The 26,392-nt window shown below is 40.7% G+C and overlaps 1 protein-coding gene across 1 annotated transcript; it reads right to left on the bottom strand.

Moving 5' to 3' along the window:
* Nucleotides 1-4,494: 4,494 nt before the first annotated feature.
* On the bottom strand, nucleotides 4,495-26,392 carry PAK1IP1 (PAK1 interacting protein 1). The gene is made up of 10 exons (XM_088471768.1): nucleotides 26,090-26,392; nucleotides 24,404-24,566; nucleotides 15,078-15,198; nucleotides 13,333-13,407; nucleotides 11,605-11,657; nucleotides 9,828-9,973; nucleotides 7,180-7,277; nucleotides 6,956-7,055; nucleotides 5,914-6,034; nucleotides 4,495-4,735 (listed from the first exon to the last, which is right to left on the bottom strand). The coding sequence occupies exons 1-10, from the start codon at nucleotides 26,165-26,167 to the stop codon at nucleotides 4,581-4,583; spliced, it is 1,110 nt and encodes a 369-aa protein (XP_088327894.1). The 5' UTR covers nucleotides 26,168-26,392; the 3' UTR covers nucleotides 4,495-4,580.

Below are 26,392 nucleotides of genomic sequence, written 5' to 3' on the forward strand. Positions count from 1 at the left end.
AAACGGTCTCTCTGCTATCTCTTCCTGGATGTCCCAGCGCTTTCTTAAACTTAATATACCTAAGACTGAGCTAATCATCTTCCGACCCTCCCGAATAACCTCACTTCCCACAATGTATCGATTGACGGCACAACTATCTCCTCTAGCCCCAAAGTGCGCTTTCTTTATCTATAGCGGCCTGCCAGCCAATGAGGCCGCTATATGTGAAGCGGCCTCTGATTGGCTGGCAGGACATGGGAAACCTTGTGACGTCCCGTCAGCTGGCATTCGCGTAATATTGGTATGTGTGACAAAACACATACCAATACTAGTCCGTTTGGTTTTGGATATTCGTGTTATTGATTTGCAAAGACCCCCCCCCCCCCTGGATTCTACGGAGACCAGGGTGAGGATCAGGTGAGTATACGATCTTTGTTGCAGGTACTCCCATTGGATTCTACGGGGACAGAAACATCTGGTAGAAGTTAAGTATGTGTGAATGAGATAGGTTTATGTAATAAACTTGTATTCTATATGGTGTGTGTGTATGGTCTTTAACTATTTATTTTACAGTGGGGGTACGGGTGCTGGCCGCCTCCAGGCACTTGTAGTTCCACAAGTGCCGAAGGACAGGCATGCTGGCACTTGTAGTTCCACTGTAAAATACAATAGTTTAACACTTTATTACCCCTGTACCCACCTCCCCAGGGGTACGGGGAAGAACCCCCGGGATTCAGACCAAGCCTGGGGCTCGGTAGATGGGGGGGAAGTGGGGGAAGACACCTTTTTTCGGGGGCCCCGCCTCCCGAGATCCCTGGCTTGGCATGAATGGCTTGGGGTGATAATGCTTTGGCCCTGGAGACCCGGTAATAGGGTCTCCCGGCTGTGGCATTACACCCCGGTCATTTGGGTCTGCTGCTGGTTTTAAATACAGGGGGACCTCTAAGCAATTTTTTTCCCCTATATTTAAAACCAGGACTGGCCCTGCAGCTTGCTGCTGGTACCTAAATTACGGTGGAACCCTACTCGTAAATTCCCCGTAATTTTAGGTACCAAGACAAGCTGACAAGTCCGGGGCTGGTTATGCTTTTGGGGGGGGGGGACCCCACGTAATTTTTTTAAAATAATTTAACCCGTTTTTTACAGGACTAAGACACAAGCAGCCTGCACATATCTCACTGATATGTGCAGGCTGCTAGCTCGGGAGAGATTTGCAGAGAGAAAACACTGCAAGCTCGGGTGAGTAATCTCCTGCAAAACGAGATACTCGGGAGAGATATCTCGTTCTGCTTCACCATCGGCAAACTCAATTTGCCTCAAATCGCCTGTTGGTAAATTTGAGAGATAAAAAGTGAATAATCACCAGAGTTTGTAAGAGTTCCAGCAAGATTAATCTCACTGCAAATCGGGACAGTCTCAAATCTTAGTAAATTTACTCCTTACACTCACTTACAAAGCCCTCACCCATTCATCTCTCATTTATGTCTCTGACCTCATCTCCCTTCACACTCCTGTCCGTCCTCTTCGCTCAACAAATGCACGCCGCTTCTCCCGCCAACTGATTACTTCATCCCACTCCCGCCTCCGAGATTTTGAGCGTGCTGCTTCCTACCTCTCCCCATCAGACTCTCCATCTCTCTACAAATCTTCAAACGGGCTCATAAAACTCACTGCTTCATCAAAGCCTTCCAGCGCTCATTCTTACTTGCTGCTACATGCTCCTTTCTACCGGGCTACCCCATCTGTGTCACACCTGTTTTTCTGAACCCTCCCCATTAGAATGCAAGCTCTCATGAGCAGGACACTCGACCGCGTTTGTGCAGAGCCGGCCAAGACCAAGTTGGTGCCCCCAGCAGAAAATCCCAGGCTCTCCTCTCACAACACCCCTCTCAGCACACTGCTGTAACTAAAGAAAAAAGGGAAAAGTTTTAGGGGAAAGTTTCTTATACCATCACCTCAGAAGGCATTCTATAGGGCAAATTCTACGCAGCACACCTCACCCAGCACAGATTATATCACAGCACAGCTCCCATCACAATACCCCTCACAGCATGGAATACAGCACAACACCCCTCACAGCACAATTACAGTACAGCACCCATCACCCAGTAGAGTACCCCTCACACAGCATAGATCACAACACCCACCACCCCTCTCTCAGCACAACAACCCTCTCCCAGTACAGCACCCCTCACCCAACACAGATCACATCACAGCACCCAACACCACTCTCCCAGCACAGTACCCCTCACTCAGCATATAAACCAAAAGAACCAGCGCTATAAAAGATGGACAGTGTTATACTTTTGTCATATGCATATTTGTTGCTTTTTAATAAATTAATATCAAAATGACACAATAAAAAGTTCCTAATATGAACCAAGGTGAATATCTGCTCCTGTGTTATTAGCAGCTGGACCAAGGACCACCTCCAATACGTCCCAAATAATGAAATTAGATGAGAGGCAACACTAATTTACCATGAAGTGGTATCACAGTCACCAGCACAGTCCTTAACATCCAAAACGCAAAACTTTGTAGTCTGTAGAGGAAATCCACATGGAATAGTTCCAGCATTTGCCAGTGGGTCCAGGGAGGAATAAAGCAAGGTCCAAATGATAGTCCAGTGGCGTGTAAAGGAATGCAGAAAAGGTCTCAACGTGTTTACCTGGGCAAAATCAACCACCCAGCTTCAGGAGTATCACTCAGCAAGCATCACAGCAACCATCACCCCTCCCCCAGCACAGCACCCATTACCCCTCGACCAGCAACACAGCGCATACAGCACAGATTACAGCCACAGCACCCATTTCCCCTCAGCCAGCATAGCACTCATCACTCACAGTACAGGCATACCCCCACACCCCACCTGCTGCATAGAAGTTTACAGGGCACCCATGTAGGCTGTTGTAGCACATCTCAGTAGAATGGTAGAATGGTAGCCGATGGTTGCACCTTGTTACTTCCTACCCCCTTCTATCCTGGTGACCATCATCATCATCACTAGTCCACACACTGGGGGCCTGATTCAGAGCCAGAAGCTCTCACCATCGACAGCACGGCCCCTTTGGTGCGAGAGCCATAGCGACGGCTTGGCCGTCGCTATTCGGGTCTCACGCATGCGCACGATGGAGCTCCCTCCGTCGTGCGCATGCGCACTAGGGCACCATCGACCCGCTTGCGAGCGGATCTGAATCAGGCCCTGAGTCCCTTTCTTACCAATGTGGATGATGGAGTCCAACCTGAGCAGTGTCCTATCCCCCTCCCCCCCATAGCAGTGTCATAAGCACCCTGAGCCCCCACTCCCCATGTGTTTCTGCCTTCCCCCCAATAGCAGTGTCCTCAACCCTGAGCTCCCACACCCCCTTGGTCTCTGCCTGCCCCATAAGCCTTCACATATATCTGCCTTGCCCTCCCCCCATAGCAGTATCATCAGCTCCCTGAGACCCTACTACCCATGTCTTCGTCTTCCCTTCCCATAGTAATGCCATCAGCCCCCACTCCCCAAATGTATCTGTCTCCCCTCATCCAGCTCTTACCTTTATACTGTGTGTAGCCTGGCTTCTCCTCTGCACTCTGCAGCAGCTCGCTTCAGCGTCAAAGGCAGACAGTGAAAGTAAATACACTTCCTGCCTGTGTGAGTGTCCTGCTGCTGCAGCCTCCTGATCTCGCCTCCTGGCTGCCTCGGATTGCCACACCCGAGCCAGCTCAAAGAAAAAAAAAATGTACATCTAGCCCTAGGCTTGGGATGCCCCTAGGCATTTGCTCTTAATGCCTATGCCTAGGGCCGGCCCTGCTCTTGTGCCTCTCCTTATACTTTCATCTACTCCTCACTCCCCACTAGGGCACCTATCACTTGGTTGCCTACACCCTCTTCCTTATTTGAGTATTATGATCGCTAATGCAACAATGTATATAAACCTTGCCCTGCATTGTTTTTTGTACTGTAAGTCACTGGTTTCTGGTTCACTTAGTTATGTATTTTGTAAGGTGCTGCAGAACACTTGTGACACATATAAAGTAGAACAACAACAACTGGTCCAATCTAGTAGTCTAGGAAAGCGGTTACAGGTGCATGCCCACATACTGTTTAGTCCTGCTGTAAGGTGTGGTACTTACATTATTGTACCGAGCTAAAAAAGTGTTACTGGAATTCTCTCACACACACAAAATTTTATATATATATATATATATTACAATTACAGTATAACTCAGATTTCCTTTACAGAAAAAACTAAAGCAAAAACTATTGCACTAGAATTTGAAGATGAAACACAGACCTAGGGGTTAAGGAAGAAAATAGTCCTTTATACAAACAGCAACAAGCTCCACATGGGAGGATCAAACACTGTAAAAATGTTATTGGGACCTGGAAAGGTTTTTTTTTTTTTTTCCATTTAGAAATAATCAGTCCTTACCAGATCTCTCAACCTGACATTTCTGGCCTGCAATATAATCTCACAAAGATGTTGAACAGACTGGACTTAAAGATATAAACTTAACAGAGGGCAGATGTCAGCAAATACCTTTTACGGTTTCTATATTGCCACAATGTATACATTAAACTATGTCAGATAACAAAATATGTACATAATAGAGTTTTAGTCTTTGTTTGGCTTCTTCTTTATCTTTTTGTTATCTGTAAGTTTCCTCTTCCTGTGCACCATCGCTGTGTCACCCTCTTGTTCTGCAGCTAAATTCTCTGTTTGGTCCCTGGGGGCCTCTGTTTTCTTCTTGGGACATTTAGTTTCTTTCTCTGGAAATTAAATATTTATAGAAGATTTAAACAAAGCATATTTCACGGAGTGAAATCCTATTTCCCGTGCTGAATGGAAGCGCATTTATTTATTTTTGTTAAATGAGAGCAAGCAAATTGACACCAGAAGAATTTCACTTATTGGTATGCTGCAATGTTCATTGCTCTACTTTTTTCATTGTTTTCCTACAGTTTGACAATCACCCATTTTTTTTTTTTTTTTTAAATAATGAAAAAAATAAACTAAGAAAAAAAACAAAAACACATGAAATGCAAGCAATTAGTGTGATAAGGTTGTGTTCTACTATTTCTACTGAAACAGAACTGCTAGTATGTTTAAAAAACATGGCCACAATGCAAGTAAAAATGCCAGTGGTCATGGCAACACTAGGAACAATGATTTATTGCATCAGATCCATAGAAGTGTAAAAAGGTATATAAAATCACCAGTGTTTATGTGGTCTTAACAAGTGTTAAACTAGCCACACATCTAAAGATTATCTGTCCAACCAGCCAACTAGTTGATTTGTTGGAATGAAAATCTGGTAAGGAATGGGAGTAAATGATGATCAGCAATTTGCTCCTAAATGCCAGAAACAGATGAAAATGGTCGTCAGACAAGTTTGTTAAATGTTTGATCTAAACAATTTGTTCAAACAACAGTTTTTGTCCATTTTCCGGCGTTTGGGAGCAAATTGCTGATTGTCATTTGCTTTCATCCCTAACCAGCTTTTCATTCCAACCAACTAGTTGGCTGGTTGGACAGATAATCTTTAGATGTGTGGCCAGCTTTAGCAAAATTACAATATGAATGGTTAAGTACAGCCATAGCTCAGTATTGCACCAGCTATGGTCCAGTTTACATTCTGCTTTATTGAGAGTATGTAGAGATTATTTCCTTTCATATTTAACATGGAAATAGTATTCAAAATTTGGGAGTACACATTTTTTTTTTTTTTCAATAAGTCAAACATTTCCAGATTTTACTTGGACCCAAAAGCAAAGCACTTTCTTTGAAAATAGGGGTTGGGTAAGGTATCCAGACAGCGGAAAAAAAAACTACAGACAGAGAGCAATAAATAAGCTTTCATAATAACAACTATAGTTACAGTTCAAGACCAAGACCATTGATATGGAACGAAAACATTGAGCATAAATATAAAACACTTTTCTCTTACTTGCAGTGGCTTCTGGGGTTGGTTTTGCTTTATTATCACTGACTCCTGGGAGCCATACTGAAAGACACGTAAGCCTGGCTGATGTGCTAACCTCACACAGCAATGTTGGTGAAGTATCTACCTAAAATATTAATACTTTTTTTTAGAATATAAACTTTATACAAAATAAGTTTTTCAACACAAACTATATAAAAAAGTGGCTATTTGTATTGTGAGTGTATTTCATTCTTCTTGTAAAAATGAACAGAAATCCTGCTTAAAGGCAGGCTCTCACTTTGGCTTTAAATGTGTCCAAATACGCTCCTAACACCAAAAACACTCCAAAGTTTTCTTAGTGATGAGCAAGATTTTTTTAAATGGATGAACAGGCCAAAGAGTATGCAGTGCATTCTGTGGGATCTTGGAAGCCTCCAGGTCAGTTTCACTCTACTACAGTAGTCCAGGCAAGTTCTGGCCAGGAGACATTATAAAAGCTCATGCTATAACGACTTTTGCCCTGGAGCCATACTACTAAACCACTGGTAACCCATGACATTTCCAACACATAGAATGAACCAGGTTTTACTGTACATGGAAAGACAGATCAATCACTAGGTTATTCCAGACTTCAGAAAGATGCATTTGGAACAGCAAAAACATTATGTTGAACAAAAGAAATGGTAACTACTGCATCATAATTAACCTATTAAACAATAAAAATAACAAAAAAAGACATTGTAGATTATATAACCTTTAATATTAATGATGTATTAGGTTAGGCAAACAACATTTTAGCATAACTTAATCTTCCTTAAATGTGATGGAAAATTATTTTATTGGCATTAGTGTTATTTACAACATAAAAACCTTGATGTGATATATACGTTTACACGTTCAATCCAAAATATGGTACTAACATGTTATCTTTACCAAACTTGTTATAAACAGAATGTTTGTATTTACAATAGTGCATGTAATTCACTGTGCAGCTGACACATGTAAAGCAAATTGCCTGCTGCTTGGTTTTGTGTCTCACTATTCAGGCACATTACTTATTTCTCACCTTATTCAAATCAATCTTCCACATCTTAACGTACCCATCACTCGAGGAAGATACAATAACATGATAGTCTTCAGATTCAAAAGAATGGAGACTCTTCACTCTGGCACAAAGGAGCAAATAGTTAGTAAGTCATTGTGTAGGAAGTGCCACTAAGAGCACGTTAGAAGGTGTATCTTGAATATAATGTATTAGGTTTGTAGGCAGAAGGGTCAGTCACGCTTTACCTGGTTTCATGAGCTTTATATTCACAAACACAGTTTTGAGAGTCTGTGTCATAGAGTCTGATAAGATCCTCATCCCCAGCCACAGCCAGGAGAGTATCCTGTTGATTTGCAATAATAGGACATTAGATACAAATGCATTATTTTTGCCCACACAGAAAACCTTCTGAGGCCAAAGAAAATATTTTAAAAGCCTCATAGTAAATAATTTATTAAATCCATCATTAAAAACCACTACAGTAATTTGGAAGAAATACCAAACACGGCTATTAAACCTACTCTAGCATGAAAGGGAATTGATGGTAAAAGTGGAAAACGGAATACTTTAACACTGTAGCTGCTGGGATATATTGGTACGTTTATCAGCAAAGTGAATTTTTTTTTAGCCATAAGTAATGTCCTGCTGTAGGTGTTTCCACCCTATCTTGTACGTAACTGCCCTAACTCTACTATGGACCATAGGCAGTCCTTAGGGTCAAATGCAGCCCCCTGAGAAGTCACCTGCCGCCCTCAACTTTGTTTGTTATAGCTTGTAACATTTGTTCAAAATGCCTGGCCATAATGTTATTACAGATTGAATTTATTGTTTTTATTTTATTATGAAGATTAATAGTAACAGTTGGCTCTGAAGGTCAGATGGCCGCCCATGTGGTCCTGGAATTGGATGAGGTTGCCCATCACTACCCTAACTTATATCCATCTCGTAGAACTTAAACTTAGCAGTGTTTGTTCGATGCTACATGCAGTTCTAGTCATCCTCAGAAATAAATGCTTCATTTACCAGAACGCAAAATAAGAAAACCTCCATTTATTTCTACAAAAAAACATATATACAACAAATTTAATACCAAACAGTCCATAAACTGTGTTTTGCTATGAAAGACAATTTAAGAGTTTATGTTATGTTTGATGCTGCTGGCAATTTGATTACATCTTAATGGTTGACTATTTAAACCTTATGCACTGTGAAGTAAAAAAAAAAAAAAGTTTGGAATCTCAATAGAACTACTTGGGCATTATTGTTGAATGTGTCAGCATTTTGCAACCACTGAATTTTTAGAATATGTGCATGGTAAGGTCAAGAATCACAAAATGAGTCTATTGATAATAGGGTGTTTGAAAGAGAAACAAATTCCAAAGCAAATACTGCAGCAGAAATACAAACAGTTGAAGCACAGCACATTACTTAAATGGATATATCAGTACACACATTTAAAGAAAAAAAAAAGTCTCGTTCTAGACACTCTTATAAAAATGCTTTGCCTGGACCACTTACCTGCGCTACTATTGAGGAAACTGAGGCTGCAGGGATGCACACAGTGGAGCCCAACATGGGCCTTTCCCTGCTGTTTCACTAGCACTAAGATACCACGCTGGTACTTTAAACTCTAATTACTTTAGGGAAATGAAGTTGTGCAATGACATTCTGGGTGCACCGTGTGTTCTGCTGTGCACTAACTCTGCAAATCATGTCCACGTTAGTAGACCCCATTTGTGCACACAGCACTAAGTTATTAGGTCCCACTGGGGGTAGAACATAATATACAGCTAGTGGGGCCTAGAAACATATTTTATATAACAACATTTCCAAAACTGCACTCGTTTTTTTAAGAGAATAAAGCAAGCAATTTTAGTTATTAAAGATTTGGATTATATACGGTATAACTAAACAGCGAGGGATGCAAGTTTCTAGTAACGTTACATTAATGGTTTTGAAAATACATTTATTCTTGAGCCAACCTGACAATAGAATTAAAGGCGATGTCCACTTAAAAAGTATATTTCACCATTTATTGTCCCGTCTCCCAATATTGAAGCCTGGCCATAGTTGATCACCGTGATAAATGCTAAGTGAGCATCCCTTTTAAAGTTATTGTTTGCAAAGGCCAGAATTTTTTTTATCTTTTTACCAATGCCTTCCACCCCTCCTCCTCCTCATTCTGAATCATTAGCGCGTCACTCACATCCATCATGTTGTTAATGTTTTCTGTGCCTATATATATATATATATATATATATATATATATATATATATATATATATATAGTCAGATATGAACAAAACAAAACCTATGGTTTCATAATGAAATTTAGAGGAGTTTTTTTTTTTAAACACTGTAGATATTTAAAACTCCTAATGAGTGTTGTTATTGTGATTGTGTTTTACTTGGAAGACCCATGGTTGAGCAAGACATCTGCATTGTTTCCAGATGTGCCACATCCATGAAGTGTACGTTCAACATGGACCAGCTCCGTTGGGCACCAAAAATAAACTGAAGGCTACAGGCAGGGGATGAGGTATAGGGGAGGAGAAGTTGTGCTGTTCAAGACTTAGGGGGTCTATGTACTAAGTAGTGATAAGAGACAGAGTGAAAATTGATAAGTGATAAGGTGCCAGCCAATCAGCTCCCAACTGTCATCTCACAGGCTGTGTTTGAAAAATGCCAGTTGGGAGCTGATATTTTTTTTTTTTTCTTTAGGTGCCCAGTCTCGTCCATCTGCACTCTACACCCAGTGTATTCCAGAGTCTCCCATGGATGAATGAGAAACTGAATATTTCTTTTAAAAAGTAACAACCTTCAGAATGTCATGAAAATAAAGTTAGAAAGTATAGTATAGTCAGACTTTGCTGCAAAAAACAGAATATATTACTGTTATAAAACGTATTGAAGATATTCTCTTCGGATTATGGATTGTGCCAATAACTGCTGCCGTTTCCAGTTGGTACACATCCCCTTTGTCCTGCATCACCACCACATACGTCTCTCCGCTGGGAGACCACTGGACGATATGTGCATCTGGGAACAAGAGACAAGATTTGTACATTTGTCCAATCATCATTTTTCTTGGTTATTTAAAAAAACACAGCAAGTTTGGACTATGCCCAGTAACAGACTTTATAACCTCTATGTTTAGAAGAATAGAGCACCATAGCTACTAGTTAAATATTTTGTTATTAGCGCAGTAACAACAAGCTTCTTTGTTATCCTGAATAGCCCTGAAATATTAATGAGATTGTGTAAAGTTTGTGACTAGGAACAACAGGAAACATTGCCAACTAACAACAGAACGCTGCCAGTTTTAAAGGCACTGAGGCCTCCTTGCCAAGCAGGTGATAAATGTATTCTAAATGATGAACACTTTCAATTGTCCAGATCCCATTTGCTTTGTAGCTAAATGCTGTAATTACTGAGAAATAAAGTGATGGTAGATGTCGGATGTGGAATCTTGAAGGTATGTCAGGAGTACCAGTTGCACTGGCATGAAGCGGGTATTTTTGCCAGTGTGTGTTGTTAAAAGACCACTGAGGAAGAATTCACCTAGATGCACAAACACCCTCATATACAATTATTATTAAAACATACTGAGCATCATGTACACACATAATAATTCACCTGGATGCAACAAAGACCAACATTTATAAAAAACAGTATGGGCTCATGGAGAGAAAACACAACAGGGATACCCATATCTGGGGTTATGCACTGTGATAGCCCCCTACTGAGACAACCTTTTTTTTGGTCCAATATGGGCCCCCTGGCCCTTTGTGGAGAAAAGGTCTCAGCACTCCTCTAATACCTCTCCCCATCCTCCACCATGACCCATGCACAATGGGGAGACCTATTACCTTCAAGATTTTTGAGAACTCTGACCAACTGAATAGTCCACTTTGTTATCCTTTCTCCATGCATCTGCTGGAGCTTGGTAATAGCATCTGGACAGCATGAATTATATTAAATCCAATTATCTGTATCCTGCACTATTTCCTTTGCTGTTTTATAGATCTGCATTCTATTTAGAACCCATCAGGAGAAACAGATAACCTGGACATGCTCTAAATTTCAATCATACAATATGTATTATTTGAATAGGCCAATTAGCTGTGGTGACTCCGCATCAACAGAAAACCTAATACGAATTTAAGTGTAACCCAACACACAAATTTATGTAATAGTTCAGTAATACAATTTGTAATATGTAGTAATAATGCTGGCTGAGCAAATCAAACCACATGGGGCCGGATCATGTCTTCATAAAATGTTGTATTACAATATACTTATGAAGCTTTGCCTACATTTACGCATAATCTAATAGAATAAGAAAACTTTGAAAGCTCACCACTTTAATATGTCGCAAAGAGGAGATGTGAGCGGGAATTAGATTACAGCCTACGACTGGTTCTCTGTCTCGCACAGCCCTTACACAGAACTACTCAGTTCCAGCATTCAGCCAGGCTGCAAGTGGAACACAGAGCCCTTGGGGAAAAACAGCCGCATGGACTTGCTTCCTGGGTACGGTGAATATTTCACCCTATCAGAATGCTCTATCATTTGCTTCATTCTACTCTGCAGCTAAAATGGTGCGATGTTATTTGAGTGGCACATATTATTACAAGGGAGTAACAATAAAGAAATTTAAATTCACTTACTTTGCTTGATATTTTTTATAAAAGCAGAGCGTCCATCAACAAGGTTCCAGGTTCTGTATCAAAGAAAATAGAACAAGATCTATTACCTTCATTTCATAAAAAGAAAAGTCTCAAGATTGTTATTATTGCAGTTGGCTTCTTTATTAATCATACAATAAAGGATACATGGGTGAGACCAAAGAGGATTCCTCTCTCTGCGGCCTAAGTAGAAACAGGTGTTTCCCAACTAGACCCCAAGGTGTAGAGCTTAAAAATGGTATCCGGACTATAGACAGTTAAAAGGTCGACAATGTCTAGATGTTAGACAGGCAATAGGTTGACACACTAAAAGTTTACATGGAAGAAGGTCGACATATACAAATGATTGAGTCAAAAGGATAACATACAAATGGTTGACTTTTTTTCTTTTTCAGGGTTAGAGACTTACCCCGACGGTTAGGGACCAGGGAGGGAGGGTTAGGGTGAAGATTAGGGTGAGAAAACAAAACTAAAAATGTGTCGACTATTAGACCATGTCGACCTTTTGTCCCTGTTGACCTGTTGCCTGTCTAACACCTGGTGTCTAACTAGACATTGTCGACCATTTAACTGCAACTTTTATACCATAACCTTAAAAAATGGAGGTATCTGCGGAGCTGAGAGGGTAATGGTATTGAACCGTAGAAGTGTCAATGACACTGTAGGCCATGACTACACAATCTCTTAGACCCCATCAACTATAGCTACTTTGTGTATTTGGGACTTGGTCAAAATGACATCACAGCCTCATAAATGGTGGGTCACACCTCTTACTCACTAAAGGAAAAGTGAGATGAAAACCAAAGCAGGAATGACACTGAGACATGTATATATGTTGTTGGAATAGTGTACACAGCAAAACATTGCAGAGTCAGCATGCAATTGCTTATCATAGTAATCAGATAAAATGTTTACATGTGCGACAGGCAAACATGCTCATGCATTGAAGCCATTAAAGTTAAAGTAAGGCATACAAGGTTAGCAAATCTTGTAGGTTTAGACCAAACTGGGGTTAAACCACAGTGCATGAATTGACCCGACAAACACTAAACGGAGCAAATTCTGCTTAGAGGAACACCACAACCGAGTCATTGAATAAAGAAATTGCTTTATTTCAGGTTTGTAGCCTGTACTTTACTAAAGTAAATGTTTCAGAATTGTAGTTGACGGGGTATATTTCCGAAATGGTGGGTTTTTAGAAGTGGAGATGTTGCCCATAGCAACCAATCAGATTCTAGCTATTATCTTCTAGAAGGTGCTAGATAAATGTTAAGTAGAATCTGACTGGTTGCTATGGGCAACATCTCCACTTTTAAAAACCCGCACTTTAGAAAATATACCCCCTAGTGTAATCAATTCTTTCATTACTCACACATGAGCAGGCTCCTGGGTCAGATTCATGGATAAATTGGACAGACTGGATATGCGGGCCATAATAAAGCAATAGTTTATTCTGCTTGTTAAAATAATTATAAATAGGTAACACAATCTTTCTTGAACTTTCCATCTTGGTTTTTCTGTAATTTGGAGCTACCATGTATAAAATATACTAACTTACATTTAAAAAAACCAACAGCCTTTGTGCACCCTCTTCCCGGCATTGTCCTGGTCTTCCAATTGGCACTTTCTGGCAGCAATGGATAATGCACTGTCAGATAAAAGATCCTACACCTTTATATAGAAATAAATGTATATAGATTATATACTTGCCTTAAAGTTTTGTCTGTGCCTACAGACAATGCTAATTTTCCAGACGGATGTATGGAAAGAGAGGATACATGACCCCTGCAGGGAAATAAAAGGCATACTTAAATGTGAATTAATCAATAGTAGATTAAACCATTTATGGGTACACAACCGTTCTAAAAATTCTTACAGTATCTTATCAAAAGACTAACACAGGTGGTAAATCCACAATATAGTATATATTGATTACTATGAAGGTCACTGCCTGTCTAACATATGTCATGTAACCAACATTGAGCAAGATACATTTTTCATCGATTTAGCATTTAAAGTCTGAGCATAGATACTGATAGTACTCCATACAGCAATCAATATAGCTTTATATGTAATCAATATAGCTTTATTTTAAGGACTGCTTGTTGCTTTCACCTCTTGACTGTGTAGGACAAGGTACCATAGGCATACGTAATACTGTCCATGTGTATAAGCCTAAGGGGGGGAATTGAATTAGCCGCGGTATTCTAATTAGCCCCTAAGTCAGGGCCTGCTTCAGAGATGGACAAAATTGCAGAGCCGCACACAAGCGATTCCGTTAATCTCAAATGAAAACGTAGCAGGAGGTGTCTGTAGGAAACAAACACCTCCATGCTGCATCTGTGATCCCAGCTCTGCAACCGAGGTCACGGTCTGGGATCACCATCGCGACTGCTCCTTCGGCCAAGCTGTGGTAGCTGAAGCTTACCGCAGCCTGGCTGAGTCCTCGCAGCTGCAAGACTAGGAAACCTGCGGCTACCAACGCAGACCCTGGCCGAGTCCCTCCCAGAAAATTGAGATGACACGCTCCCATTTCAGGGAACGGTGGCCTGTCACACCCCTGCTCCGCACCCCAAACAATTGACATGTTGCATCTTGGGGGGGGTCTGCGAGCGTGATCGAGGACCCATTCTGCACATACGCAGAATAGGTCCAGCGCATGAGCAGACCCTAAGCATTTGGAGGTGTACGCTAACCATCGGGTTAGCATACATCTCTGAATCAGGCCCTCAGTACTGAACTGCGTCTGAGCAGACCCAAAAAGATAGAAGAAATAATTACCCTCTTAAAAGGCGAAAACACAGGGTTAACACATAGGTCAGGGAATTTTTTCCGGACCTATGTGTTAACGCCTGATAATTTATCGGGCAAGAAAAAAGGGCTGTAATTGAATAGCCGCGGGCGTTATAGACCAAAGCTGCCACATTTTTTCTTCCCCTCCCTCCTTCTGTTCCTGGATGGCATTTTCAGCATTTCATTTACTTTTTTGGGGGGGCTATTTTGATACTATTAATACAGATGAATTGTATTCATTCAGTATATGTGATCACATGAAGTAATCAAGGTTTAAACATAACCAGCTGGTTAGAATGGATGATGTGAAAATTAAATTAGAAGGAATGTCACCATACAATACAGCTCTGCGGATAACTGTGAAAGGAAAATGCTCATATGGAATAAACAGCTATTAAAGTGGCACTCCTTGAATGTAGTGCTAAAAGACTTCAACCATAATCTCCCATACCACAACAAAGTCATATGCTCCAAGCCTTTGAGCAATGTTTTGTAATAATTTATAATCAAGCTTTCTTGTGGTACTTTGAAAGATCACCAAATTTACAGACCTCCAAATTTTCTGCAGAGTAGAGAAATCCAGGTTTGTCCTGTAAAGAGCTGCACATGTAACATCCCGATCGCTCTTCAGTGAAAAATAGAAACATGTCATTCCAACTCACTTGTGTGCCTTGAAGGTCTGTTGACATTCCCACTTCTTGGTGTTCCACACACAAATCAATCCATCCTCGGCTCCACTTAACAGGTGTGTGTTTCCGTAGAACTCCAGGCACGTAATGCTACCTGAAAATGCCAAGTTAAACTGATTAAACCCATGGCTGTTGTATCAATGTCCATAGGTAAAATGTAGGTTAGACACCAAAGGCAAAAAAAAACAAAAAAAACCTCTCTCTCAAATATACTAAAGACAAAATATAAAATACACATGGCTGGAGTAAGCAGTTATGAGTCCCCAGGCAGGACACTACTTTGTCTACGCGGACTACTAAATATACGCTATCTTGTTGAAGCCTGAAAATCTTTATAGGCAATTCAATTAAACATGATTGCGCAACAGACAGTGTAATGGTTACATTACTACTTCACAGCACTGAGGTCATGGGTTCAATTCCCACTACGGTTCTAACTGTGTGGAGTTTGTATATTCTCCCTGTGCTTGCGCGGGTTTCCTCTGGGTGCCTCGGTTTCCTCCCACACTCCAAAAATATACTTTTAGGTTAATTGGCTCCCAACACAAATTAACCCGTGAGTATGTGTGTGTGCATGCGATAGGGAACATAGATTGTAAGCTCCACTGGAGCAGGGACTGATGTGAATGGCCAAATATTCTCTGTAAAGCACTGCGGAATATGTGTGCACTATATAAATAGCTGGTAATAAATAAATAATAAAACATGCTGTTCCCCATAGAGTTGCGCAGGAAAAATGGCAATGTTAACGGTACTTTCCCGGGATGTTCGGCAGAACATCGTCTGTATTTGAAGAGGTTTAAAATAAGAGCACTCGTTCTAGTATTGTTGTGAGACTTGTAAAATCGTACAGTAATGTGGCCCTCGTACTTGTCTGGAATTGTTTTTAGATTCTCTTTACTGTTAAATGAAATAGTAAATGCACAATATGTCAGGTAATATACCGTAGTCAAGAGAATAACAACTACTAAAGCATTCACAAGAAATTAGTGGTGACATGTTACAAAAAACAGTCTGCCCTATGCTTTTTGTCTTACACTAAGGGACGTATTCAATTAGTATCGCACCCGCGATACTTTTTCGCATGCCGCACTTTGACGATTTCGCGTGTTTTAGACGTGGAAACTTATCGTGTGCGCCCCCGCTATTCGCTGTATTCAATTCCAAAGGACACGAAAACGCGCCCCGGCGAAACTCAAACAGGCGAAAAGTGCTGTCAGAAATGGGGAAATCAGCTTGACACCCCCCCAAAAGATGCACTAACATTTGGGACCAGTATAGATGTCCCCGATAAGTACCCCAAATAGCTCCAGGGGGGCTAAAGTGCTTTCAATTGCATCTATATAGCATCTTTGCACATGTGGTGAAGAATAGCAGTAAGCAGTTTTTTGGGAGAAAATAAGTAGTCCTGTCAAATTTGGGGTACTTGAAAATGTGTGCAAGCATTGTTTAAAAACGCTAAAGTGAAATTTAAAAAAAAAACAAAACTAACAAACACGCACCTTCAGCAAGCACCTGCAACAAAAAAACACCTCCCCCATACTTGTAGACACCCCAAAAGCTTATTTCGCTAGTTAAGTTTGTACCCCAACTTTGTACTTTTTCGCACCCTTTTTGAAAGTAATTTTTTGGAGTGTCTCCCAATTTCTTTTATGCAGTTATGCTTTGGGGGGCTGTCCCAAGGGTCCCGAGTGGTTTTCCGACGTTTGCACCGCAAAACTGCAATTCTGCACTTTTTTTCACCACCTATTCATAGGCAAATCTTTTTTGCCTATTACATTGCATTTTTGCGCACGCGAAAACTCTTTGGAATTGAATACAGAGGAGACTGTTAGACTGGCTACAAGTTGCAATTGCCGATACTTTTTCGCGGATCTTGGCTTTTCGCACCTAACGGAATACGGCCCTAAATTGTGACAGATATGACTTTCACATCTGTGTAGTGCCATGTGAGTCACAGTCTATTTCAAGGGTGTAGGACCTAAATATAACTGATCCTTGTGGGATTATGCTTCTTTCATTTAAAGAGGCACATGTGCAGTTAAATAGAAATCTACTAAATTCAGTGGAATGTATTAGAAAACACTCTGCCCTGCTTCAACCAACTAGAAGAGAGCAACCTGCCTGAACCACTGAATGTTATAGGACAAATCTAATCAAGTAGCAGCTCTGATATTTTTACATGTTTCAGGCAGAAATATACACCTGGTGCATACACATCAGATATGTCAGATGAACGATTGAACAATTTGAATGATTTTACCAATGATTTGAACAATTTTTGACATCAGATGTCAGATATCGTTATCTGACAAACGGGAACGCGCATCGGTCATCGTTGCAGAGACACGTCAGATTTTCTTTCAAATATGAACGATTTTTAAAATCGTTATTGTTCAAATCTGAAGGAAAATCTGACCGTGTGTATGCACCATAAGAGATACCCTTCTATAAAAAGATGGTCACTGTGCTTCATTTTCAGACTGTTTTATGTCCTGGAATACAGCTGCGTAGACACTAACAGAGAAAACCTTAATACAAACTTACAATGTATATGCAATGTAGCATGGCTCCTGTCTGCCGAACACGGAATCAGTGCTGGCCTCCAGGCTAAACAACTGTAAGCTAAATAGAGGGTCTCAACATTGTATAAACAGGAGCTTTACGGTCCCAAAACTGGAAAGAGCAGTATAAAAGTATATGTCATGCAAGCTACACTTCTCTACACGTGCATGGGAGTTTATTGTTACTCTGTTCATTGGGGAAAGGGGTAGGGGGCATGAGGAACCTGAGCTGCCCATGTCAACCATTTGTTTTTAGCAAAACCATCATGGAAAAAAAAAATATTAGCTACTATGGTGTGTTCCTCAAAACCTAGGGTGAGGGTTTATTAAGTACATTTTCTCAGCCTCCACAAAAATATTAAGTAAATCTTAAAAACTGAGGGCCTGATTCGCAGATTAAGCAAATGTTTGCCATTGCACATGCAAGTAAGCTGCACTGCCCATGCACAACAATTGTTTTGCGATTACGCCCACAGAGTATTCATTCGAAAAGTGAGTGACAGGTAGTCAAGCATTTGGGGAAGGTGACAGAGGTCGCTAGACAAAAGCAGGCGTGTGACTGTTTAAACACCGTTTCATGTGCGCACATAAAGTAGCTATTGCGATATTGACAACATGTGAGCCATTTGCGTGTCAGGAGAGCTGCAGTATTTGCGGCTGGTCAGACTTGCTGCATGGCTACCCGATCTGCATTGATGTTACCGAAGTTTGTGCCGTTTTACGTCATCAGACAGATATGAGAAGGCAGCAGTGGGCGCCCCTATGCTAGGCTATGCTTTGGAAGGCATTAGCATATTTTAGCAAGTGCGGTCCGTGAGAGAATGCAGTTACGAATGCATTACCGTCTGTCTCTGAATCAGGCCCTGAGATTGCTGGGGGAACCTTTGCAGATCATCGTTAATGTATCTCTCCTGTAAAACTATGATTACTTGCCCCAAAAAAGACCATCAGTCAACAAGTAGTGTTATAATTATATTTTGCAGCATTCTACTGTATGTTGCAGAAACTACTAGTGTACCGTTTGTTTAGGGGACTTATCTGCTCCTTACTGTAATACATTGTTGTGAGCGACATGGCCATTATAATTAAAGAAAACAGACTTGCTCTAAAACTACAGAACATGGATTCACTGGGCTGTTACCACTGCACAGTGCCTACTGCACATACAGAGCAGTACCTTCACTTCAAGATGTAGCTGTATGGACCTTAGGAGCTGATTCTGACTCGCTTGCTAGGATGTGAACGCTCGTAGCTGAGTGATAGTTGCAATCTGCGCATGCATATGCATCGCAATGCGCGTGCGCAAACCACTGCGAAAGATCAGTTCGCTCGTTGCGCATAAACAGCCAAGCAGAGTGAGTGACAGCAGAGGCCGTTTGTGGGTGGGGACAGGGGCAGTTCACTAGAAACGGAGGAGTGGAGGTGCGAACGCAGGCGTGCCCGAGTGTTTTAACGCTGTTCCAGGAGTGCATAATTAACAGGCAGCTTCATAGTACATGTTACTTGGTTGGATTTCACATGGAAGTGATCGCAGTGCTTGCAGCAGGGTATAGTCAACCTCAAGCGCTGCGATCGCATCCGATGGTGCACGATGTACCAATGTTTTCATACACTACCAGAAGATGACGTGCTCAACTCGGCATCTTATGAATGGCTGGTGGGCGTCTGCATACACAAAGTGATCGCACGCCTAGACATAGCTAATGCCTTGCTGTGTGATCACCTGCCTTGCTGGGCGTGCGCTGAATTTGCATACGCAGGCTGCGAGCGAACGCATCTAGCGAGCGGGTTTGAATGAGCTCCTTAGTGCAAAATCCATGTACTGTACAACAGAAAATGTTGTCACACATGAGCTTTGAATCCTAGCTTTCATAGCACTCAAGTCACTACATGCGGTCACAATGAAATAAATGGAGAATGTTTATTCCCTATTGCACAGAAGCAATTATGCTCAGAAAACAATGCATGCAATGACCTCTCAGCATAAGAATAGGAAATGAACATCACCCATTCACTTTCTAATTAACATTTAATGTGCCTGTCTTATCCGCCCAAAGCATATTGCTCGGAATATGAAAATGTATTTCTCTAGTGGAGTTACTAAACATTTGCAAGTTGATTATTAAAAACTGTGCTTTTTGATTCAATCTACTGCAGAACAAATACTAGGATTACCTTCAGTCACAAAAATGACATTATAAATCCTGAAATTCAGCTACACATGAGAGAAACCATGTGTAATCTAAAAATTATGTCATTTTTTCCTAAAAGATTACGGCTATGGAAATATGGAAATTATTATAATCTTCAGGTAACCAATAAATAATGCAGCAGCAATTATTTTACTCCCACTGAATCACATCAAAGCAAAATGTTACAACACCATGCTCTCTTGCACAGTATGCATGTAGGGCCTATGCCAGTGGAACCCAAACTGTGCACCGTGGCACATTAGGGTGCCTTGGGACACTTGCAGGGTTACCTCAGGTTGGCTGTCCAGCACTAAATCAAATTATTTATGGTCAATGTAATGTACATATGTGGACAAACAGAAGCTCAAACCTGTCCACCACCACATAACTGAACATAAGGATGACAGGTTAGCAAGTTACTTCACTTTACTAATTTTTTTCAGAATTTCTCAATAACAAACTTTTGGCTTAGGGGTACTGTGAAAACAATGCTGATACTCTAGGGTGCCGTGGTTCAAAAAAACTTTGGGAACCACTGGCCTATGCGAAAAATAACAGACTATAATAGACTATTATATTTTTTTTAAATCCTACTAGAACAAACAAAAAAAACATCTATGCACATGGATGGGTGTTTGAGACAAGTCATACATGAGATTTGGTGGACCAGAAATATGTAAATTATCAAATGTGCAATAAAATGTGAAAATCAAACTGATGAAATACTTATATACATAAATTGTGCGGCAAGATCAGGGTAAGGGTGCAGTCTCCTGAGCTAAACGGTTGCACTTCTCATGCAGTTGTCAAGTGGTAGCACACCAATTCGCAGTTCGTTTTATTAGCAGCACAAAAACAAAACATAAATGTAAATCCTGGCCCTTGATCAGAGTGGAAGGACCTAATGTCCCTCTTACAAAACAGAAGTCTTTAGAACAGCACTTACAGTCAGTAACCACAGTGTCTCTCAACAGGTCTCTGACCTGTTCCCCAGGCAGTGAGAGACCGACTGCAGAAACTGACACACCCTTCTATCAACCTCACACAGGTTGTCTGGCAATCAAGGCTGCTGAATCAGCTATTGTCTACCAGACTGAACCTAAAAACCTGGGGCATTTACAGTATATCTTCCCTTGACAAACTTTCCAGTAATTTTGTCATAATTGTTATATAACAAATACAAAACCTTCTGTAGACCATAAAAGCATCTAAAATCAACTGGGTATTCTGTGCTCTGTATACAAGTTAACTTGCATCCACAATTCTTTCAATGGTCACTTCCAAAACTTCTCAATTCTTTCTTTCAATAGTAATTTCCTCTAAATACTCTACTAATCCATTATCCAAACTTCATGCACCACTTAAATGTAGAAGAACTGATGTTTGTTAATTATATGGAGGCCACTCAGGAAAACAATACTTCTAGCTTGGTATATATTGTTAGTAGTTTGGAGATCTGAGCACCACTGCCAACAGCTCCACCTACTCACTTCTGTCACCAACCTCCAGGAGCCCTATTTTTCTCTTCAGGAGGAATTTCCCTAGCTGTAAACTGCTCCTGACAGCAAGAACTGTCATGCAGTTCCCGTGAAATGCATCTTGACTGTAAAACAAAGTATATATGGGACTGGTAATTTGGTGGAGCAATGGTACTGGGAACAATCATGTTCTGTTCCAGATGAAAGAAGAGAAAATATACATACGAGCACTTGCTGTGTAACAGTCTATATCACCAGCAAATAGGTAAAAATAAACAATCATCCACATTAAAAGGGTCAGGATGGTTCCAGCAGGCATTTTCCGAGGCAAATTCACAGAAATTTCCATTTGCAATTCACATTTCCTTCTCAGAACAACTCCCAATGAATCATCACACACTTGATGGGGTTTAACTAGAATAATTTGGCCAATAAGGTGATGTCATTTTTCAGATGATTTCAACAAAAAAGTCAAAAATAAATTGGATAAATGATATCGGACATGTATGGTGAGGTGTTGTATTTAACTTACAGATGGGAGCTAAAAGTGCTTTTTCCAAAATTGTATATAAGCACTGAAAAAAAATCACATGAAACACATTTTAATGTACCCCAAAATACTGTAAAGATTTTCATTTACTGAAGAACATTTGCTGCCTATCATTTTCCATCATTCATACAAAATGGAAAAAATAACCATTTGACATCTTTTAAGAGACTCCAGTAACATTGCTTAAGGCCACTAATAGCCTTCTATATGGTCCTTTTACCTTAGTGGGAAGCTTTTGGGTGTTCAGGAAGATATTCCCACTTTTTCATGTACTTCTGCTAGGTTGTATTTTGTGTAAAAACACATGCAAGATCACCGGTATTCTCAAGAATTGCCATTTCTAATTGATTTTCCCATTTTACAGGTGGGCCCATCAACCCTTAAGAGATTCTGTAGTCCCCAATAGTGCTCAAAGCAAAACCATTGCTAGGCTGTTTTAGCAATCTCAATTACAAATCAACCTTTAAATTTGTATGTTCATAGAAATAGGTTGTTATATATGGCGATCTCTGAGCTAATATCCAAGTTGTAATCTCTACTGAATATATTTTGGATTGATTAAAATATAAGTTTGATCTGGATTTATCCTTTCTGAAATATATCTGATGGTACAATTTAATTCCTAAATTGCATTATTTTTTAGATGGTAAATAAAGACAATGAAATGGGACCTCAAACGTACCTTAAGGTGGTTTATCATATGTACATCACATCGTGGAAATTACGCTGTGAATACTGATAGATTATATACCTATATATGTAAACAATTTTGAATGCATTTCGTCAAAAATGTTAAATCAATTATTATGAAAGAGTATTTTTAAAGGAATTATATATTATTCGGTAGATCTTTAATCATGCAAATTTAAATAGCGAATCAAAACTGAGGTGGATAAAAGCAACCTAATGTCTATTATAAAAATGCTTTTAATTGTAAAAAGATTGTGGGCCAGCTACAGAATGTGTGTGGGGAAAAAAAACCCATACACCTGTTACTTTTACTTACCGTTTTTGGCAAGCACAGATATTAATCGACTGCACAATATGTCTCGCCATGCATCACAACTAGGCGGGCGTTTAAATATGCCTGCCAAATTGTGATGTCAGTGTCGCAGCCTACGGGTTGGTCTTCTGTACATACACGCAGATGTGAACAATATCTTTCTATTGCATCTGCCGTGCTGCACGCCCGATGCAATATATTTGTGAAAGACGTAATTCACAGACGTATCGTGTGTACGCACGAGAAGATGCACTAAACTATATATTGTTCTTCGGCTGTACGAATGGGTTGGGTGCGGGATGCTGTCACTCTGGATATCAGAATCCCGACGCCGACCTGGTTAGGATACCTAACCCTACTACTGCCCCCCTTCCCTCCTCGCAGCATAAACCTAACCTTCCCACTCGCAGCCCAAACCTAACACCCCCCCTCCCCCCAATATACTTCCCGTCGGGATGCTGGTGGCGACAGAATTCTGACTGGTGTTGGCATTCTGAGCGCCCGCATCTCGACAGCTGGGATATAAACTACATCCCGTACGAATGATATATCGCCTAGTGTGTAACTCGGATGACTCCCTAAGACCTTGATTAAAATATTTAGCATTCCTATAATTGAGAGATTAATCATATAAATTTCAGGGTAATGTTACCATGGGAAAAAGCTATTTTACTGCAAATTGTGTAGTTCTCTCTAGTTAATGATAAAATTAAATATTTATTTTAACATGGACCCAAAACAGAACTCATATAGGCCAGACAGGAAAAAAAAAAAAAAAGTAAAAATGTATTTGGTTAGAATGAGAAATTAACTCCCCCCACAATCCACACACTGTCTGCCCCCCAAAACTACCTTAAGTTTAAAAACCTTGCCCTCATTTGAGTCCTACTGGAGAAAAGCCCTTTATAATTAAAATTATTAGAATAAAAATTATTATTAACCCTTAAAAAAAATTGATCACTTTCATCAAATCCTGCTTGTATGTTGAAGTTCTTATGTTTTCTACATATTCATCTAATGGTGCATACACACGGTCAGATTTTGTAGGACGATATAAACGATAACAATATCGTTTATCGTTATAATCGTCCATTTTTTGGCCCCTTCCAACCCCCAAATGACGGACGATGCGCGTTCGATAACGACCATCGCCCTGCATGCAGTCCAACCTAATCAATATCGACCAGGTTACTATAGGGAGCCGCAACCGTTGGTCGCGGGTAGTTTAGGGGTTGGTGGTGTGCTGGATGATCAATATCGATTATCCAGCACATGCAGGACGATCAGACAATGATATCATTATCTGATCAGACGTGTGTATGCACCATTAGTTTTATTAAGCTATGCTCTACCTCACCAATCGCTGGCAATGTTCATTGTTTGTTTACACAAGGTGTAAATCAGGGGTATTCAACACACTGCCCTACAGCTGTTGTGGCACTACATATTCCAGGAGATGGGCATGCTAAAAACAACTGGAGAAAACCATTTCAAAGTGATTAAATAACATACCATTGTGATGTAGCAAAACTCCATGTTCCACCTTTTTCTTCATGTCATAAATCTGAATTGTTTCATCCTTACTTCCAGTGATTACAAATCTGTTGTTTGCAGCAACCACAGATAAGGAAGCGGTGTGGGCATGGTGTGTAAAGTCAGGTGCCGCCGTCCATTGCTGAAGAACAGAACATAAATTAGTTTTGATACCTGTTATATAGTTCCTCTAGGTGTGTGTCTACCAGCTGCGCACACTAGAATGTTGCCCAGCCCTCGCAGTATAGTGTCACTAATTGGCAGCTGCAGTACCCCTACAGAAGGTCCAGAGAATCAGCACCTCCTGAACAACCCCTTCCCCCCCACTGCAGGTCCCAAGAATCAAGACCTCACCCCCACCTTTCCCACTGGAGATCCAGTATATCAGCTCCTACTGCACACACCAAACCACCACTCCAGAGTTGCTGCAAATCAGCACCTCACAAGCCCCGCCTGTACCAACAACTCACACCTCCAACACACAAGCACTTCATTCGGGATAGATGGGAGGAACAGAGAAAGGAAAAAATATCCTGCACAATAGCTATCGACCCAGAAAAGGAATGGTCCAAATACTAATATCTTATATACAGTCCTAAGCTGTCCCATCTAGGTCATGTCCACCTCCAACATACTCCATTGTAGCGACAGGACACCCGGACAGACAAGCCTTAAGGCCCCCATACATCAGAGATTGATTGCAGCAATCGTGCAATTTGCAATCGATTGTGTATAAAAATCTTTCCCTTTTCCAATCGATTGCAGAATGCCACAATCGATTGAAAAAGGGAAAGATTTTTATACACAATCGATTGCAAATTGCACGATTGCTGCAATCAATCTCTGATGTATGGGGGCCTTTAGAGAAGCCTGAGGACCATTGTGTTGGGAAAGGTAAACAATACAATGGGGAGGAGGCAGGACGGCAGTAGGGACAGGCGGAATAGCACAGAGGAGAGATAGGCAAGAGGACGGACTGATCTGACATGGCTGGATCCAGTTAACTAGTATATTTAGAATTAGGCTTGCCATATCATCCCTTTAATTCAGGACATGTGAACTACACAGGTTCTGTGAAGGATTAAAACCAGGTGAAATGGAGACTTGAAGTCAGCCAGCCACAGGATCTGTGTAATACATGTATGTCCCCAATTTAAGGGATGATATGACAAGCCTATAATATGTTTGTAGCCCAAATATTTTAAATCCTAAATTATTTAGAAAGGAAATCTAAATCCTTTAATCCAGTTTTCTCTTGCTAGTCTGTTAAAAATAAGAAAACTTAAACACGGTCACACTTAAACGTCTCAGCGCCTGTACACACAGCACGATGTGCAGATATATCTGCCATCGGCTGTGCTGCACAGCCGACACGGTATGTCTGTGAACAACGTCATTCATTATCATATGTAGATACTGGTCGACACTATATATTGGCCGTTCAACTGAACATCCAATATGTCAACCAGTGTGTACTCACTTAGTTCTCTAATGTAGCACTCATTTCCTGCACACACATTTAGAGCAACAAAACAAAGTAAAATTCAACATGTAATCAACACCTACAACAATAATGAGCAGGCAATGCTGTTTAGTGTGTACATTCCAATAAACAATGTGTCACCCCCTCCTTAATAATCTGTCAGCGATACCATGAGCATATACCTCGCCATCTAGCTGCACATGATACCCGAACAGTATCTGCTCATAGCAGCCACACAGTAGCTCAATGCGATCCCCCATGCTCCTCAGTCACAGATAGCAGCCACATGTGCGTCCAGCACAGCTCTGCCCAGTACTTCCGGGGTCCTGCGAGCCGATGTTAGGCTTCCAATGCAGATGCCTGTTCAGTCTTATTGATGAGAACACGGGAGGCTTAACTTGCTTTCAGTATTTTTGCATTACAATGTAACAGTTACACATGACAAATCAGTCGCAATATATTTGTTTCAAGTTAGTATAGTTCTA

Source organism: Taudactylus pleione, unplaced genomic scaffold (assembly GCF_031769625.1).
Source record: "Taudactylus pleione unplaced genomic scaffold, aTauple2 ptg000116l, whole genome shotgun sequence".
Lineage (NCBI taxonomy): Eukaryota > Metazoa > Chordata > Amphibia > Anura > Myobatrachidae > Taudactylus > Taudactylus pleione.